At 41.2% G+C, this 20,932-nt stretch overlaps 1 protein-coding gene across 11 annotated transcripts in view; it reads left to right on the top strand.

The window, feature by feature from the left end:
- PCYT1B (phosphate cytidylyltransferase 1B, choline) overlaps positions 1 to 20,932 on the top strand; it is a 126,179-nt gene that overhangs the window by 89,686 nt on the left and 15,561 nt on the right. For all 11 annotated transcript variants that reach the window (XR_007460462.1, XM_049643623.1, XM_049643617.1 and 8 more), the window contains 2 exons: positions 2,746 to 2,888; positions 5,559 to 5,747. Coding sequence is in view for 10 of the 11 variants with exons in the window: in XM_049643623.1 (XP_049499580.1) it covers positions 2,746 to 2,888; positions 5,559 to 5,747 (332 nt within the window). In the remaining variant the exon portion in view is untranslated. The remainder of the gene's footprint in view (positions 1 to 2,745; positions 2,889 to 5,558; positions 5,748 to 20,932) is intronic.

The raw sequence follows: 20,932 nt of genomic DNA, 5'->3' as shown, positions 1-20,932 counted from the left end.
GCTCCGCCCACCAAGGTGGGGATGTTGTCTCGGCCCCCCAGCTTGGGACCACTCAGTGTTCCCCGCCCACCAGAGCCCCCTGCGCAGCTGGTCACTTGGGTGCTATTTATATTCATGTGTTTGGATGTTTGTGTCCTCTGCCTTCCATTTGGTTTTCTGCGTTGGAGTCCTTATTCTCAGAAAGTGATAAAAGAAGTTTTGGGCGTAGTAGTAAACCCCAGCTCTGTCTTTGAGCCACAGAATATTAGAAGCCTGGTGCTTTGTCTCAAACGTCAGCAGTGCCAGCCTGCTGCTGATACTGTGAATGTACACATGATATCAAAAGAGAGCTCAAAGGGACACCTTAGGAGGGGCCAGAAGACTGAAAAGTTCATCAGTGTCAATAGAATCAAAGAGAACTGGGTTTGGAAAGACACTCAGAGATCAATGTTCATCTAGTCAGCTCTTCAGCAAATATTCTTACAGTGCCTGCTTGTCACCCAGTGCTGAGAATATAGAGGAGATTAAGACAGGAGTTCTTTCCCTCGTGTAGCTTGTTGTCAAGTAGGGAAGGCAGTTATTGAATAAGCTGTTTTCTACAGACTTTGGAATATGTGAAGGGAGAGAAAGAAAGCCTGAAGAGCCAGTCTGGGGGTTAAGAGATTGCTTCGAGGAAGTGACACTAACGGTGAAACCCAGGGGATGACAGGGGGTCAGCTGAGTAGAGAGCACATGTGTGGCAGAGTGAGGGGATGGGCCCAGCCCTCTCAGGACACCAAAGCCCAGTGTTGGGGGGCTCAGGCAAGCCCACTTTGTCACACAGCTCTACAGAACCCAGTGAGAATGGTGCCCCCTATTGGCAGTGTAGTCCAGGGGCCTTGGCTCAGGCAATGAAGTGGGGGAGAGGGTCTGAGATGGGACTGGAGAGTATGGCTCTTGCCACATGACGAGTGGATTGAGGGCACCAAAAATGACATCGCTGGAGACTGGTTTTGAGGCTCTTGCTGTAATCTTTGAACTAGATGGTGTTAGATTGGTTTAGATAATGGTGAAGAAAAGTGGGTGAGTCAGAGAGCTTTTTAGGAGGTAGGTTGGTGCCTGGAAGGAGACGGATTGGACGTAGTTGAGTGAGGGAGAGGGAGGTGGCGCAGATGATCCCAAGGCCATCTTGTCCGGCCGCCTCACTTCTCAGTTTTGGACACTGAGGTTAAGTAACTTGCCTTCTGAGGTGTGAGTCTTGCCCAAGTCTCCAAACTGAGAACCCAGTACCCTTGTCCCCAGGCCCTGTCCATCATGCTGTCCCACCCCTGAGATCTCAGAGTGGCCCTAATCACACTGGGGAGAAATATCTTAATTGCCAACATGTTTCAGTTGACAACACAAGTGTGAATATAAACCACATTCTTGTCTCGATAACATTTGTGACCTCTTGATAGCCCTGTATTTGTTCACCCAAATAGATCTCTGAGGACATTAAAGAAAGTCTCCTAGAACTTGGAATTCTCTGTGCTTATTTTTACTCAGTCCCATGTGTTCTAAATGAAAGAGTCTTGAGTGGTGAAACCACCAAGCAGAGTAGACTCTTCTTGTTTTTTTAAATTTTTTTAATGTTTATTTTTGAGAGAGAGAGAGAGAGAACAAGTGGGGGAGGGACAGAGAGAGAGGGAGACACAGAATCTGAAGCTGGATCCAGGCTCTGAGCTGTCTGTACACAACCTGACGCAGGGCTCGAACTCATGAACCGTGAGATCATGAACTGAGCCAAAGTCGTATGCTCAACCGACTGAGCCACCCAGGCACCCCCCAGAGTAGACTGTTCTTAGGGAGATAAAGTCATCTAGCATCCCAAGGGCATGTCTTCAAATCAGAGACAACGAAATAGTACACTTTTTCATCTTTTCCTCAGTCTGATGAGATGCAGACTTCCTTAGGGAAGAAAGGAAGTTGGGCCACGACCTAATTCATTGGCTCAATTGTTAGGCTCTGTTCACTTACTCGTTTCATTTGCATTTATCCAGCACCTTCCATGTGCCAGGAATGGGCACTGAGCTGGGGGCTGATAATGCAGAGATAGTCGAGGCATAATCTCTACTTTCAGAATATTCCCCTTTTGACAAGGAGGCAGGTATTTAAAATAGTTGTGTTGAGGGGCGCCTGGGTGGCTCAGTCGGTTAAGCGTCCAACTTCAGCTCAGGTCACGATCTCGCAGTCCGTGAGTTCGAGCCCCGCGTCAGGCTCTGGGCTGATGGCTCAGAGCCTGGAGCCTGCTTCCGATTCTGTGTCTTCCTCTCTCTCTGCCCCTCCCCCCTTCATGCTCTGTCTCTCTCTGTCCCCAAAATAAATAAACGTTAAAAAAAATAAAATAAAATAGTTGTGTTGATGGAAGCCACATTTGTATCCTAGAGGTTGTGGATTCTACTCAGTGATGGCAGGAAAGGCTTCCCAGGGGCACAACCTTGAAGCTGGACCCCACAGACTAAGGAGAAGCACCATGGCTGGTGCGAGCGGGGAAGGGGATCCAAGGCTTGGTATGAGTCAATGCCAGGTGCGTGCCCGCTGCCTCCAGGGAGCAGGTCCGGGGGGCCGAGCATGCAGTGTTGTGGCGGGAGGAAGTGTGCGGAACCGGGTGTGGAACAGCCACCTGGGGCCACGTGTGAAAGCCTCCCTCACACACCCAGGAGCTGCAACTCTGTCCCGGAAAAGAGAGCTAGTAAAGAAAACAGGTCTTACTTTTTTCTTTTTATCTCTTCTTTGCTATTTGAACAGGAATGTTTGTTCCAACACAGAGAACGGAAGGCATCTCAACATCAGACATTATCACCAGAATTGTCCGTGACTATGATGTTTATGCCCGACGCAACCTCCAGAGAGGGTACACAGCCAAGGAACTAAATGTCAGCTTTATAAATGTAAGTGTGCCGCCCGGTATCCTGTGACAACCGTCATGTCACGCAAGCACTGCCACCATTTGTTGGATGTCTACTATATGCCATATAGTGTTCTTTCCTAAAAAGTTTTTATTTAAATTCCAGTGCCACTGTCTTCCTGATGTTTTATATTCATTGTCTCGGTTCAGTCTGCACAACGACCCAATGATGTATTATCCCCGTTTTACAGATGGAGAAACCACTGTCCAAAGGGCTAACCTAAGTCAGCCAAAGCACGCGGTAGCGAGCTCCACATATTATAAAGGAGTTACCTCCCCTCCCCTTGCTCCAAGCTGCCTCTTCTGTTCTCAGACTTGCGGGAAGGGTTTCTGGGAGATGGGCCCTCGGGAAAGGCAAGTGTTGTCTTCCCCTCAAAGGGAAGGAAGGAAGGCAAAGGCAATGAAAAGCGAAACCAGAGGCAATGAATTTAAAATTTTCATTTTATTAAGGCCTTACAGATGCTCATTAGAAACTTAACAGTCATCATCATCATCATCATCATCACTGTCCAGAGAAATTACAGCTGGTTAAATAAAGCCTATGTCTTTGGCTTCCTTTTGTATTTGTGCCGTATTGTTCCCACAGAGCTGCTGTTAGTTTAATAACAGAGCAACTGTTAAAACAACTTGAAAACAACTAAAACAGGCTGTTAAAAAGCAAAGAGGGCCAGTCCAGTTGCTAAAGGTGATGTGAGTGCATCTGGACAAGTCTATTTGCCCAGACTCTGAGGAGGGGACGACGTTGATTGAAACAAGAAGTCTTCCTCCATACTGAATTTTAACACCGCCCCCCAGAGGCATTGTATTTTCAAGAGTGATTTTTCTACAAAAGTAGAGGCTTACAGTGATGTGCAGCCGTATGTGTCCAGCAGCTTACACAAGTCGATCATTGGGACCTTCCAGATGAGGAGGGGTTTGTTAATTGTTGATCCGTGCTTATTATTTGTGCTCACGAAGCAGGGGGCATTGGGAGTCTAGACTGTGGCTTCACACGAGTCGGGCAACAAAATAGAAAATGTTGGGTTCAAGTGGTACCAGAGCAAGTGGCTGAAAAGAATTCTGTTGAAGTGATCATTGGGTATCTTATAGAGAATAAAGCCCTGGTTATTTCAATAAATTAAATGCCTGTTCTTTTAAATTGAATCCAGTCAGCCATCCAAGCATGCCAAACCGTTTCCAAAAGTTATTGCTCGTTCTCTTCCAACAGCCTTTAGATAAGCCACTTAGCTCAAGGAACCGTGTAGTCACTGTGGATGCGCTCATGGCCTTGCTGTGACAGCAAGCCTGGCTGCAGCTCACAGGGAAAATCAAATGTGCTCGATGGGCATGTAGATGAATCAGAGAACCTCAGAGGTGGCAGGAAGCTGAGAGGGGCCGGTCACCCAGTTCGAGTTTCTGCATTGAGACTGGAGTAAAGCTGAGCTCAGAGGGGACCTGGCCAAGGTCCCTCAAGCAGAGTAGAGGTGGAGGCAGCGGCAGCCTCCCGCTTCGCGGCACCCATTCCTTCTGTCCCGTGCTGCCCGAGAGCTGTATGTAACGCTCTTGTAGTATGTGTAGCCAAGTGACAGCACATACCTAGCTCACATCCTACCCCAAGGCCACAGTAAGCTTTAGTCCGGGAATCCTGACCTAGTTGTGCAATATTCCAAGTGTCCCCAAGAATTCTGAAATAGGAACGTTAGTCCCATGTAGTGAAGAAAAAACTTGATTGCCCCTCGAGGAGAAAATGTGTCATGACTTCATGGAGGGGAAGACCCTTCATCTCATGTTATTTTCATGGTTTTGATACTCTGGTCGGGTAACACGATTAAATGCTTATGCTGCTTAATTGTAATCCAACAGCCAACACATACTAAATTTTTACTAAATACCAGGCTTTGTGCCAAACGCTTTATGTGCATAATCTTATCTAATTGTTACAGCAACTCGATGGGGATAGAGATGAAAATTACCCCACTTAACAGATGAGGCAACCGAGGTTTAGAGGTGACCTCTGACCTGCCCAACATACAGGGCCTTTCAGGCACATAGGTATAGCATTGTTGCATTAAGGCTATAAGAAGAACAAAGCCTCAATCCAGAGAAACTATCAGAACAAAAGACTTCTTCATCACCAAGGAAATGGATGCAGTTCAATTAGCTTCATGAAAAATGTCATTACAATGAACATTTTAGTGCAACACATGGGTTTTAAGTCCCAGTCAGTTGCCTATTTATTCCAAACAGTAAGTACTGGTTTTAATAGTGTCCCAGTAAAACAATTCAGGCAGCCTGTGAGTGACCATTCTATGTACAATTCGTACTTTTGTCTAAATCCCAGGAAAATTTGGGGGGTGTTTACCCAATATCTACCTGTAGTAAGCAACAAATACATATTTTTGGTTCTTACATAAACGACTTCAACTCTGATGTTTACAAGACAGGGAATATTAAAATCACTTGTATTTCATTTCACATAGCCAACTAGACTAATGACAAATGACTTTTCTTACAAGAGATGTGCCTTCCCATCAATCTAGCCCTTGGAAATAGCAACATCCTGACTCCTTAGGTTAAGAACAAACATGAGTTGAAATAAAAAGACCATTGATGTGAATGGTCTCTCTCATGCCCTTTTGGCTAAATCACTCTTTCTCCTTTAATTTTTGATCAGGAGAAGAAGTACCGCTTCCAAAACCAGGTAGACAAGATGAAGGAAAAGGTCAAGAACGTGGAGGAAAGATCAAAAGAATTTGTCAACAGAGTAGAAGAAAAAAGTCATGATCTAATTCAAAAGTGGGAAGAGAAGTCAAGGGAATTCATTGGCAACTTCCTGGAGCTGTTTGGGCCTGACGGTGCATGGGTATGTAATTATTTGTCTTCACTTTCATGGAACCACTCAAGGGTGTCCCTTATCTCAGTCCAATTTGGGCATCAGCCCAAGTGGCTTCAGGTCTACATCATTTCTTTATTTAGGTTCTGCTTTATCTCTCAATTTGGCACCCCATAGCACCCGAAGCCAGTTCTGGTCTCTGTTTCTATTTCTTGTTCAGACCTTGAAGCCATTTGGTAATTGTTTAATGTCTGTTGCTGCAGAGGTTGGTTCTCTAGCTCATCGTAGTCTCTCAGTTGGAAATGAGGCAAAGCTTAGGGGTCAGCGTCAAGTGGGTCAGTGGTGGCATGGAATTTGTGTTGTGAGACAAAGCTAATGGGCTCTTGGATCACCCTGGGGAGGAAGGTCAAAAGAAACCTAGCAGCATCCGTCACCTTTTTTGGTCAGGAACGCTGCTCTTCCATCGGCCATGAGAGAAGACGTAGGATTTTGCTCTGCCTCTGCACTGTCATGCCCTGATTTTCCCGTCGTTTCATGGCATGTATGTGTCAGGAGAAAGTTTTAGGGGACTGAGACCATGATCTCAATCTTAAAACAGAGAAAGCGCAGAGAGTCTTGTCGAAATTCTACACACAATTCTGAGGGAACACTATGAAAAGGGAAAAGAAAATTCTGGAAACTACCTTGTATTCCACTGGTATTTCTCTTGTGCATGTACTTAGAGGTGAAGAACCAGTATTGTCAGCAGCGTTAATGGGGGTTCCATGAAAGAGATCTTTCAAAGCCAACCTTCGTTTTTAAAACAAAGAGAAGTGATTCCATTTGATTTCCTTGATTTTAAGTAGCCTAGATTTCCTATTATGACATGAGAAGTCTCTAACAAAATCCACTTCGGCTTAATTATTTTATTGATGGGTTGTCACTGCTGCCTCTGTGCTCATTTGCGCTGGTTCATTATAGGATTATCTAAACGTAAAACACTCAATTAGTAATAGAAAAAGAAGAACGTTTGAGAAGGTGGAAGAGATGCTTTGCTTAAAGACTAGTGGCCTCTACATGATTATAGACGTGGGTGTTGTGGGCCAATCGGGTCCCAGTGGCAGAGTCTGAGAGGGGCAGAGGGTTTGCAAGGGGCTGCTTGAGATTTCGAGGACTTCTAGAAAGAGCTAGTAACAGTGGAGGAGCCCAGTGCTGGGTTCCTTTTCACTTCCCCTGGGCCTGTGCAAGTTTTCAGCTCAAATCAGTTTAATTTACGGGCCACGTATCCACGTCCTTGTCTACGCACAGTGTTAGGGAAGAACATGAAAACAAAGTGCAGAACCTGTTCTCTGGGATTCCATGGGATCTCTAACATCCGGTCTAAAAGTTCCATGAGTTTAGTGTGTACCCTAATGGTTCACTATCCACAACTCATTTCCAGGGGGTGGACAAGCCGCTGGTGGTGTTTTGTTTTGAATGAAACCAGGTGGGTATTCATTTGCTTACAGAGATTCAGAAATGTGTCACTGTGGAGGAGCCCTGGTGTCCTAACTCAAGAGGGTGGCTATTTTCTCCACCTGGAGTGAGCCTCGGCAAGGAAGGAATGTAATTTCATAGCAACTTGGTAGATCTTAGCCGTTTCGGGCTCCCAGTGAAGGTGAAATCATAACGGGAATTGTCCTAGAGGAGTCTGGTGACAGCACGCCACGGTGATTTTTAAGAAATGAAATCCAGCTTTGAGTCTAGAGGTTTTTCTTTTTAAAACTTGCTATTAGTGTCAAAACTGTTATTAACATTAATTTACCATATCAGCCAGACTTAGACATTGCTTTTTTTCTGTTGACATTAAAAGTACAGGAATAGTTACAAGGATGTTAAACGCCAAGATAAGTAATTTGCTTTTCATGAATATGCTATTATTATAATAATTCTTTATTTGTGGGTTTGGGACTGGAACTCATTTCTTAAAATAGAGGATGTGTATTACCTGCAAATATGGTACTGTTACAAATAACCCAAACTTGGAAAAGCACGAAATAGAAGGATTTAAAGTACAAAATTTGGCAGAACAGAATTGGTGTGAGGTATAACATGTAGCTTTTTATAGTGGGTATTCCATAAATGTGTGTGGATTTAATGGATGCATGGACCTATACACAGAACCTTCTAGCATCTGCAGAGGAGATGGTGAGGTATAATTCTCCGTATTCCTATCTATATTGATATCAATATCATATATATAGATTGATACAGATATATACCCTTAGCCTTTTATTGCTTATGGTGCTCAGTACAGGACTTGGTACAGCTTGGTGTTTGGCTCAAATTCAGGAGGCAGAATTGGTTTGCTTGGCCTTCAAAAACGTTCTCAAGTTTCTTTCAGGGAGGGCATGAGCTCGCCATTGCCCACCATTATTCCCTGCTGCCTCCTCTAACCTGACTCGTACGTTTTTGCTGCCCACCTGTACCCAGGCAATATTTGTGCTTGTTCCTTGTAGTATAGAGTCTTTGATTTTCCTCCAAGTGACCTCATGCTTTCTATTAAGAGCTGTCATAGAAAATCCAAATCCTTCCACATCAGAGTGAGAAGTCGTGGTGAGGACCATGTTGCTACAGTCTAGAAGTCGTATAGCAGGTTAACCCTTTTCCAAAGCCTTTTTCTATCTACTCTATGCATTTTGACTACCAGTAAGGGAGTATCATAGCTGCGTTCTAGATAAATTACAAAGGTCTAGGAAAACTGTGAAACTTTCCTATGGTTTCCCAGACATTTGGAGGTACTGGGCTGGAGGCTGGGCCCCAGCCTTTTTTTCCTGGCCGGCACTGTATCGTCCACCATAGGAATGTCCACGGGAAGCAGTCACTTTCGTCCTTCACCCTCCTTTGGTCAGCCTATGGCACTGTGGAGAAACATGTACCGAAACCACATTAAGGGTTTGTGACCAAGCCCGTTGCCAAAATGGCACTTTAGGCCAGGTCATCTAGATTCAGGAGCGGTGGTGGTGGCTGTCTTCTTAAGCAGAAATCATGGTGCCCGTGGTGATGTTATCTATTGGTAACAAATTACCCCCGAAATTAGCGACTTAAAAAGAACACATATTATTTCACATAGTTTCTGAAAGTCAGGAAGTAGCTTAGCTGCGTGGTTATCATTTAGGGTCTGTCATGAAGTTGCAGTCAAGAGAAAAGCTAGCCTTTTAAGATGTAATAGCTGAAGTGACAATCCATTTATGCCATATTCTTTTTTCCTCTTGCATAGTTTATTTTCAATAAAATAAATCTGTAGATCTTAACCCGAGAGAGCTGTAGATAGAATTCAGAGGTTCAGTGAACTTGAATGAAAAAAAAAATAGTATCTTTATAATTACTAACCTCCACCTACAATACAGCTTTCCCTCCAATTATAAATGTAGGTAACAAATGACAATACTCCCAGAAAAACTTGTGGCTTTGTAACCAACCAGTAGAAATAACAGATATTTTAATATCAAATTTTGGGAATTGAAGAGATGTCAAAGTATCCTTTATATACATCATTACTTTGAAATTTTGGTGGTAATTACTATTGGAAATTTATTTTTTTTCAGCCTTCCATTTTATAATTTATGTTTTAATTTACATGTAAGTTAGTTAGCATATAGTGCAACAATGATTTCAGGAGTAGATTCCAGTGATTGATCCCCTATGTATAAAACCCAGTGCTGAGCCCAACAAGTGTTTTCCTTAATGCTCCTTACCCTTTGAGCCCATCCCCCCTCCCACAATCCCTCCAGCAACCCTGTTTGTTCTGTATTTAAGAGTCTCTTCTGTTTTGTCCCCCTCCCTGTTTTATATTATTTTTGCTTCCCTTCCCTTATGTTCATCTGTTTTGTATCTTAAAGTCTTCATATGAGTGAAGTCATAGGATACTTGTCTTTCTCTAATTTCACTTCGCATAATACCATCCAGTTCCATCCACGTAGTTGCAAATGGCAAGATTTCATTCTTTTTGTTTGCCGACTTATACTCCATTGTATATAGATACCACATCTTTATCCATTCACCTGTCGATGGACATTTGGGTTCTTTCCATACTTTGGCTATTGTGGATAGTTCTGCTATAAACATTAAGGTGCATGTGCCCCTTCGAAACAGCACTCCTGTATCCCTTGGATAAATACCTAGTAGTGCCATTGTTGGGTTGTAGGGTAGTTTTATTTTTAATTTCTTGAGGAACCTCCATATTGTTTTCCAGAGTGGCTGCACCAGTTTGCATTCCCACCAGCAGTGCAAAAGAGATCCTCTTTATCTGCATCCTTGCCAACATCTGCTGCCTGAGTTGTTCATGTTAACCACTCTGACAGGTGTGAGGTCGTATCTTGTTATGGTTTTTATTTGTATTTCCCTGATGATGAGTGATGTTGAGCATTTTTTCATGTGTCAGTTGGCCATCTGGATGTCTTCTTTGGAGAAGTGTCTATTCATGTCTTTTGCCTATTTCTTCACTGGATTATTTGTTTTTTGCATGTTGAGTCTGATAAGTTCTTTATAGATTTTGGATACTAACCCTTTATCTGATATGTTGTTTGCAAATATCTTCTCCCATTCTGTCGGTTGTCTTTTAGTTTTGCTGATTGTTTCCTTTGCTGTGCAGAAGACTTTTATCTTGAGAAGGTCCCAAGAGTTCATGTTTGCTTTTGTTTCGCTTGCCTCCAGAGACACGTTAAGAAGTTGCTCCAGCTGAGGTCAAAGATGTTTTTGCCTACTTTCTCTAGGATTTTGACGGCTTCCTGTCTTACATTGAGGTCTTTCATCCATTTTGAGTTTATTTTTGTGTATGGTGTTAAGAACGTGGTCCAGGTTCATTCTTCTGCATGTCACTGTCCAGTTTTCCCAGCACCATTTTCTGAAGGGACTGTCTTTATTCCACTGGATATTCTTTCCTGCTTTGTCAAAGATTAGTTGGCCACATGTTCCTAGGTCCGTTTCTGGGTTGTTCATTCTGTTCCATTGATCTGAGTGTCTGTTCTTGTGCCAGTACCATACTGTCTTGATGATTACAGCTTTGTAATACAGCTTGAAGTCCAGGATTGTGATGCCTTCAGCTCTGGTTTTCTTTTCAACATTGCTTTGGCTATTCAGGGTCTTTTCTAGTTCCATACAAATTTTAGGACTGCTTGTTCTTGCTCTGTGAAGAATGCTAGTGTTATTTTGATAAGGATTGCTCTGCCATATTCTATTGGTCACATAATCGGGGCATATTTTTGGGAAGATACCACACAAGGATGTGAATAAATCCAGAAGGTGGGGTTTTGGGGGGCCATAATTGCTGTAATAGAGGATGTATTCCCATTTATTCAGTCTGAGGGAAGAATTACCAGAGCTCAAAAGGTTACTTTTCAATCTTACCACCTACAATTCTACTTATTTAACTACTTGCTTCTTTTTTTTTTTTTCTAGATTCTTATAACTAGTCCTGACTCACATTTAGAAGACAGCCTATAACCCAACCATAGCTGCAAAGGGAAGCCTTCCCAACAGAAACTTGGTATTCCCCCTCTTGGGAGGGCATGTCCCTGAAAGACAGACTATCCTCAAGGGAGGGGCATTAAAGGAGCTGAATCCTGAAGCATTGTTGTCATGTTGGTGGCAATGCTGTTCATTTCCAAGGTGTTCAGGGTCAAGTAGCCAGGATCAGGGGAGGCAGAATCAGCTTGCAGGGTTTGCTTTTGGGGTAGGGCCTTCCTAGTGAAACTTGGCTATTTTTGTTCAAAGGGTCAGACACGTTCCATTTAAACATTGTGCCCTAGGCACAGAGGCTATATTTTAAAAACATTATGTATCAATTTGAATGATATGCCACTATAGTCCTTAACTGACATTGAAAACAGAGACTCATTTCCTGTTTGAAATGAAAATGCATCTCTTCTGTTTTACAGTGTGAACACAGACATTTTCCCGGAGCACTAGGAGAGAATAACCTTAGGTCAGGTGCAAGTTTTCAGTTTACCCTGCACCACAAACACTCTTGGCCCTAATCCAATCAGTCTGGTGGATTCCCTATGCAAACCAAATAGGTATTTGCATCTAATATAGGAGATACATTTTTTAGAAACCTTGATGATATGTTCATTTTTTTTTTTTACAAAGAACAGATTTACATAATGTGAGGTCCATTAGTAAGTTTTTCAAACTGTGATAAAATGTACCTAACATAGCATTTTAGCCATTTTTAATATATAGTTCAGTGGCGTTTAATATATTCATAGTTGTGCAACCATCAGCACTATCCACTTCCGGAACTTTTGCATCATCCAATATTGCAACTCTGTACTTATTAAATACCCCGTCACCAGTCCCTAGGAATCCCCCTTCTAACTTTGTCTCTATGAGTTTGACTATTCTAGGTACCTCATGGTGGAATCACACACCGTTTATCCTTTTGTCTGGCTAATTCCACTTAACATAATGTCTTCAAGATTTAACCAGTGTTGTAGCATGTGTTAGAATGTCATTCCTTTTTAAACCTGAATAATATCCCTTTGTGAAAGAATTTTATTTGCTTACCTTAAATCATTGGCCTAGGCAGGCATCTATAACACACACCTAGGGGCCTACTGGGTTAGTCTCTAGGGACAGAGGCTGGCGCATGCCATCTTTCACTTCCCCTTTATGTCACTCCAGCTTCCTGCCATCTCCCAGAATGGAGCTTGTACCTTCCTTTGGTACCTCAATCTTGTAGCCACCCAGGGGACACCTCTAGATCTCCTGGCTCTGACAGCCAGTGCAACTTACCCTCCAGGGTCCCATAAGACTGTAACCAACTGACAAAGAGTTCTCTACCATCTACCACCCCCAGGGCCCAGGAAGAGGTTAGAGACCCAGGCAATCATCTTTTGGAGAAATAAGCCTTTCAGCTTATCTTCATAGCTGTGGCTGGAGGGGCAGGCTTCCAATGAAACCTACCTCTACAGGCCAGAGACCTCCTTGGAGGGTAGGTGCTAATTTTATGTTCCTTCCACCACCCACCAGAGCACCAGTAGCTCCTAGAGAGGAGACTGTACCTGTGTCTGGTGTCCTGGTCTTCTGGGCTGCCACCAGGGGACACTCCTTGACCTTCTACCTCTGATGGTTAGCCACCGCCCCCAGGGCACTGCAGAGACAGTAGGCTGAAATACACCCCCAGTCTTTCTATGAAAGAGGCTGAAAGAGGCGTATTCATTTGTCTAGGAGCTGGGGCTGGAGGGAGGGCTTTTGGTTTGGCACAGATCTATGGACCTAATGAGGTGCACTCTAAGGACAGGGGCCAGAGGACCTTATGTTCATGTTCACCCTCTGTCTTGCTCCAGGTCACCAGTATCTACTAGAAAGGAAGTTGTACACTGCTCAGGTGTCCCGATTTTTAACAAGTGCCACAGACGAGCACCTCTCGATGACCTGACTCTGGTGGTCAGCAGGACTTGGCTTGTAGTCCTGCAGGACTGTATCTATGGGCATGCTTCATCTGATTGCACTTTGTATTATTTGCTGATACTGTATTTTCTACAAGTGGAAGGCTTGTGGCCACCATGCACTAAGGAAGTCTAATTGGCACCGTTTTTCCAAAAGCATTTGCTTAGTTTGTGTCTGTGTCACGTGTTGGTAATTTGTGCAATATTTCAAACTTGCAGTGACTAGTGGACTTTGATGTTACTATTATATTTGTGTTGGGACACCATGAATCGTGCCCATGTAAGATGGTGAACTTAATTGGTAAAGGTCTTTGTTCTGACTGCTCCACTGACCTGCTGTTTTCCTCATCTCTCTCTCCCCACTTGGCCACTTATTCTCTGAGACACAAAAACACTGAAATGAGGTCAGTTGATATCCTTTCCCTTGAGCACTTAGAGGCCATTGTAAGGTTAAGTCCCAGGTCTCTCACTTTCATTCAAAAGCTAGAAATGATTAAGCTTGGTGAGGAAGGTGTGTTGCAAGCTGGGCCTCACGAACCAGTTAGCCAAGTTGTGAATACAAACAAAGTTCTTGAAGGAAATTTAAAGTGCTACTCAAGTGAACACAGAAATGATAAGGAAGCGAAAAAGCCTCATCGTTGATACGGAGAAAGTTTTACTGGTCTGGATAGAAGGTAAAAGAAGCCACAACATTCCCTTAAAACAAAGCCTAAACCAGAGCAAGGCTGTCTCCAGTTCTGTGAAGGCTGACAGAAGTGAGGAGGTACAAGAAAGTACTTGAAGCTATCACAGGTTGGTTCATGAGGTTTAAGGAAGGAAACTAGCATAAAAGTGTTAAGTTGAAGCCGCAAGTGCTGATGTAGAAGCTGCAGCAAGTTGTTCTGAAGATCTGGCTCAGATAATGCACGAAGGTGTCTACGCTAAACAGACAGTCAACGTACACAAAAACAGCCTTCTACTAGAAGATGCTCCCTAGGACTTTGATAGCAAGAGAGGTGAGTTCAAATTCTGGCTTCAAAGCTTTAAAACAGAGGCTGAGTTTCTTGTTAGGGCCTAGCATAGCCGGTGACCTTAAGTTAAAGACACTGTTTATTTCCCATTCCAAAAATCCTAGAGCCCTTAAGAATCATGTGAAATCTACTCTGCTTGTGATCTGTAAAGGCAACAAAATATGGATGACAGCACATCTGTTTACTACATGTTTAACTGAATATTTTAAGCCCCCGCACACAAAAGATTGCTTTTAAAATACTACTGCACATTGACAATGTGCCTGGTCACCCAAGGGTTTGGTGGAGATATATAATGAGACCGGATGTTGTGTTAGCCGGCATGAAAACAACATTATTCTTCAGCCCGTGGATCAAAGAGTCATTTTGACTTCCAAGCCTTATGATTTAAGAAACGTATTTTGTAATGCTGTAGCTAACCACAGCTAGTGGCTCCCTTGATGGAACTGGGCAAAGTTGGTTGAAAACCTTCTGGAAAGGATTTACCATTCTGGATGCCATTAAGGATATCTGTGATTCAGTGTAAGAAGTCAAAATACCAACCTTCACAGGAGTTTGGAAAAAGCAGATTCTAACCATAGATGATCTTGAGGGGTTTAAGACGTCAGTGGAGGAAGAAACTACCGATGTGGTGGAAATAGCAGGAGAATGAGAAAGGGAGCCTGAAGACGTGACTGAATTGCTGTCGTCTCATGATGAAACTTGAATGGGATGAGGACTTATTTCTTCTGGATGAGCAAAGAAAGCAGTTTCTTGAGATGAAATCTACTCCTGCTGAAGATGCTGTGAAGGTGGATGACATGATAACGAAGGAGTTAGACTCTTACATAAACTTAGTTGGTAAAACAGTAGCAGGGTTTGAGAGGACGGACTCCACTCGTGAAAGAAGTTCTGTCAATAAAATGATGTCACACAGCATCGCAAGCTATAGAAATGGCTCCCGAAAGGAGCGTCAATAGATGTGGCAGAATTCATTGTGGTCTTGTTTTAAGAAACTGCTGTAGCCACCCCAGCCTTCTTCCACCACCCTGACCAGTCAGCAGCCCTCAACAGTGAAGCAAGACCTGCCACCGAGAAGAGTATGACTCACTGAAAGTTCAGAAAATGGATAGCATATTTTAGCAATAAAGTATTTTTAAATTAAACTTTTATAGCATTTCTTAGACATAACGCTATCACACACTTAATATGCTATAGCGTAAACGTAACTTTTGTACGCACTACGAAACCAAAAAATTCTTTTGACTCACTTTATTTTGAAATAGATTCACTCTACTTGACTGTGGTGATCAGGAACAGAACCCACAGTATCCCTGAAATCTGCCACTATTTGCATACTTTTAAAAGCTGTTGCCTGAAGGTCTGGCTTCCAATCAGCCTGAATCTAGGTGCCCAGTGAGATCCTCCCTTTCGGAACACTGACAGGCCTTGGTATACCCTCCACCACTGGGATCCACTAAAAATAAAATAAACTGCTTGGACAATCACAACCAAGAGCTATGGCAGGGTTGAATGGTAAAGTTTCATCTCTGATGTGTGCACAGTAAACAACACAGAATGTCCAGGGAAGCAGACAAAGGAATATGTTCAAGATGAAAAAAACAAGAGAAAACCTCAGAGACAGTCCTTAAGGAAGTGCAGATAACAGATTTACCTGATAAAGAGTTCCAAGTATGGCCATAAAGATGCTCATCGAGGATGCCTGGCTGACTCAGTTGGTGGAACATGCGACTCTTGATCTTGGGTTGTGAGTCTGAGCTCCACGTTGGGTGTGGACATTACTTGAAAAAAGATGCTCACTGAACTTGGGGAAAGAATGGATGAACACAGTGAGAACTTCAACAGAGAGAAACCAAGTATAATCAGGTACCAAATGTTCTGGGCAAACACAAAAGAATGCAAAAGAATGAAACTGGATCACCTTCTAATACCATACACAAAAATAAACTCAAAACGGATTAAAGACCTCAATGTGACACTTGAAATCAGAAAAATCCTTGAAGAGAACATAAGCAGTCATTTCTTTGGCATCAGCTGTAGCACTGCTTTTCTAGATATATCTCCTCAGGCAAGGCAAACAAAACCAAAAATAAATTACTGGGACTACTTCAGAATGAAAAACTTTTGCATGGAAAAGGAGACAATCAACAAAACAAAAAGACAACCTACTGAATTAAAACAGGTATCTGGTAAGGGTATGTAAAAAAGTTACATAACACCGCAAAACCAAAACCAATTTAAAAAATGAGCTGAGGACCTGAATAGAGATTTTTTCCAAAGAAAAATGCAGATGGCCAACAGATATGAAAAGATGCTCAACATCACTCATCATCAAGAAACTGCAAATGAGAGCCACAATGAGAGATCCTAAGTTCACACCATTCAGAATGGCTGTTATCAAAAACACAAGAAATAACAACCATTGGCTAGGATGTGGAGAAAAGGGAACCCTTGTACATTGTTGGTGGGAATGTAAATTTGTACAGCCACTATGGAAAACAGCGTGGGGGTTCCTCAAAAATTTAAACACAGCAGTATCACTATACAACCCCAAAATTACTCTTTGGAGTATTTACCCAAAGAAAACAAAAACACTAATTTGAAAAGATATGCACCCCTATCTTTGTTGCAGCATTATTTTTAATAGTCAAGATAGGGATCCAATGTAAGTTTCCACTGATACACAAGTGAATATGTGATGTGTGTAAAGATATATATACACATACACACACACACACGTGTATACACACGCAATGGAATATTACTTAGCCATAAACAAGAATGAAATATTGCCCTTTGTACCAACATGGATGGACCTACAGGGTATTATGCTAAGTGAAATAAATCAGACAAAAAAAGACAAATGCCACATGATTTCACTTTTATGTGGAATCTAAAAATCAAAATGAAAAAAAAACCCCATTAACTCATGAATAAAGAAACTAGGGGTTGCCCCGGGGCAGGGGGTGGGTGAATGAATTATGTGAAGGGGATAAAGAGGTACAAATTTCCAATTATAAATTCAATCACAGGGATAAAAAGTACAGCATAGGGAATATAGTCAATAATATTTTAATAACTGTGTAGTGACAGGTGGTGACTATAATGATCATGGTGAGGATTTCATAATGCATATAATTGGTGAATCACTGTATTGTACACCTTAAAGTAATAAAATATTGTATGTCAACCATACTGAAAGAAACTGAAAACAAACAAATGGAAAGATATCTCTTGCTCATGGATTAGAAGAATTAATACTGCTAAAATGTCCATACTTCCCAAAGTAATCTATAGATTCAATGCAATCCTTATCAAAATTCAGTGGCAATTTTTTTTTACAGAAGGAGAACCAACAATCCTAAAACTTGTATGGAACCACAAAAGACCCCAAATGGCCAAAGCAATCTTGAGAAAGAAGAACAAGGCTGAAGGCACCACACTCCGTGATTTCAACAATATTACAAAGCTGTAGTAACCAAAATAGTAAGGCATTGGCATTAATATAGACATAGATCATTGGAACAGAGTAGAGTCCAGAAGTAAAGCCACACATACATGGCTAATGAAATTACTACAAAGGAGCCAAGAATATACATTGGGGAAAGGACAGTCTTTAATAAACAATGCTGGGGAAACTGGGTAGCCACATGCAAAAAGAGTGAAACTGGCCCACTATCTTATACTATACACAAAAACTAACTCAAAATGTATTAAAGACTTGAAACCATAAAACTCCTAGGAGAAAACATAAGCTATAAGCTCCTTGACAACTGTCTTGCCAATTTTGTTTTTTAATTTGATATCTAAAGCAAAGGCATCGAATGCAAAAATAAGTGGGACTCCATCAACATGAAAAGTTTCTGCACACCAGAGGAAGACCAATATCGTATGACTTCACTCATATGAAGACTTTAAGATACAAAACAGATGAACAAAAGGGAAGAGAAGCAAAAATAATATAAAAACAGGGAGGGGGACAAAACATAAGAGACTCTTAAATACAGAGAACAAACAGAGGGTTGCCCAAGGGGTTGTGGGAGGCAGAATGGGCTAAATGGGTAGGGGGCATTAAGGAATCTACTCCTGAAATCATTGTTGCCCTATATGCTAACTTGGATGTAAATAAAATATTAATATAAAAAAAGTTTCTGCACATAGGCAACCATGAACAAATGAAAAGGTAAGCTACTGAATTGGAGCAAATATTTGCAAGTCATATGTGATAAGAGTAAACATATCAAAATATAAAGATGTCATGCAACTCTATAGTACAAAAAAGTACCAATCTGATTTAAAAATGGACACAGGATCTGAATAGACTTATTTCCACCGAAGACATACAGGTGGCCAAGAGGCACCTGAAAATATGTTCAACATCACTAATTACTAGGGAAATGCAAATCAAAAACCACAATGAGCTATCACCTCACACCTGTTAGAATGGCTGTTATCAAAACAAGAAATTAACAAGTGTTGATCAGGACTTGGAGAAAAGGGACCCCTTTTCACCACCATTGTTGGTGGGAATGTAAATTGGTACAGCCACTATGGAGGTTGCTCAAAAAGTTAAAAATACAACTACCATATGATCCAGCAATCCCATTTCTGGATATTTATCTGAAGGATATGATAACACTAATTTGAAAAGATATATGTACCACCGTATTCACTGCAGCATTATTTACAACATCTAAAACATGGAAGCAACTTAAGTATGCATCAATGTATGAATGGTTAAAGAAAATGTATATATAAGGGGATATATATATATATATCATATATATATATTCCATGGAATATGAAAGAACAAGGAATATATATATTCCATGGTGTATATATATATACGTATATATATATATATATATATATATACACACCATGGAATATATATACCATGGAATATATATATATATATATATATATATATACACACACCATGGAATATATATACCATGGAATATTATTCAGGCACGAAAAAGAAGGAAATCTTGCCATTTGCAACAAATTGTTGGGCTATGAGGGCATTACGCTAATATGTTAGAGAAAGACCAATATTGTGCTGTCTCACTTATTTGTGGAATCTAAAACAAACATGCAAAAAACCCCGCACTCATCAATACAGAGAAAAGATTGATGGTTGTCAGAGGCAGGGGGGTGGGTGTGGGCAAAATGGGTAAAGGGGGTCAAAAGGTACAAACTTAGTTATAAAATCCATCATGGGGATATAATGTACAGCATGGCGATTATGGTTAATAATCCTGTATTGAGTATTTGAAAATTGCCAAGGGAGTAGATCTTAAAAGTTCTCATCACAAGAAAAAAAATGTTGTAACTATATATAGTGATGGATCCTAACTAGACTAATTGTGGTTATCATTTCGCTCTATGTACAAATAGTGAGTCACATTATACCCCTGAAACTAATGTTATATGTCTGTTATACCTCAATAAAAAAATAAACATGAACATAGACATTCTCCCTCCCCCCTTATTTACTGCTGTATCCTCAGGGCTTAGATTTATGCCTAAAGTATAAATAGTATGCTATAAGTAAATGTTTATTGAAGGAATGAGTGGTCAACTTTCACATTCTCCATGCCAAGAAAACCCTCCATAATATTTTATGATACACAAAATGTTTCTTTTCAATATCCATCTTGAAAATACTCAACTGTGTTCAAGTTGGAGAATGAATATATGTGTGTGTGTGTGTGTGTGTGTATACATACATACATATATACACCAGATTGTGTCTATACATATACATACATATATATTATTTATATATACCACATTTTGTTTATTGATTCATCCATTAATGGACATTTGGATTGTTTTATCCTTTGGCTATTTTGAATAATGCTGCTATGAACATTGCTATACAAATATCTGTTTAATTTCTTGCTTTTTGTTCTTTTGGTTATACACCCAGAAGTGGAATTTCTAAATGTTGTGGTAACTCTGATACGGTCTTCCACTGTGACTACACCATTTTATATTCCATTGCAATGCAAAAGCGTTCTAATTTTTCCACATTCTCTCTAGTGCTTACTCTGTGTGTGTGTGCGCGCACATGTGCGTGCACATGTAGAGAGAGAGAATATAGATATATTATAAAGTAATCATCCTAATAGTACTGCTGTTGTTTAAGACTTTTGATTTTACAAAACATATAATTCAGTTTGTGGATCTGAATTAATTTCCTGCTTGAATTTTTTTGACGGTTTCAAAAATGCACAAGTAACAGGAGTCAACAGAAAAACTTCTTACTATGCAAGTGGCCAATTACAGAGAGTTGGTCAGGAGCAGGGGCTCACCTCCTAATGGGGTGCCTTAGTCAAGTTCCTTTGCATCCATTACCTCTAGGGTTGTTCGGTGGATTAAACTGTGTCATTCTTTAAAGCCCTTTAACAGTACGAAGGCACATGTCAGGTATTGTTTATAAGGGTTAGTTTTTGTTGTTTATTGATTTGGCCAAAACAAACTCTCTCCTTGAGTTCCACGATGCTTACCAGAAGTCCAAACCAGATGTAACTAGGATGTTTTTCTTTTCTGTTTTTATTGTTTGTTTGTTTTTGTTTTTGGCAGTTAAGCTGGAATCTCTCTGAGATGCTAAAAACTTTGAAGGCATTTGTCAGGACATTAAACGCCTCACTAGATGTGAAAAACTTCTTGAAAAGTTTGTAGGAAGAGAAATAGAAAATTAGTTTTACCGGGACAGGACTAGATAGGATTATGTTCTTGGGAGAAAATTTTATAAATGGAAATTTCTCAATACAGTTAAAGACTTAAA

Source organism: Panthera uncia, chromosome X, assembly GCF_023721935.1.
Source record: "Panthera uncia isolate 11264 chromosome X, Puncia_PCG_1.0, whole genome shotgun sequence".
NCBI classification, from domain to species: Eukaryota; Metazoa; Chordata; class Mammalia; order Carnivora; family Felidae; genus Panthera; species Panthera uncia.
Note: the sequence above shows the minus strand (reverse complement) of the source record. Positions and strands in the feature narration are given on the sequence as shown.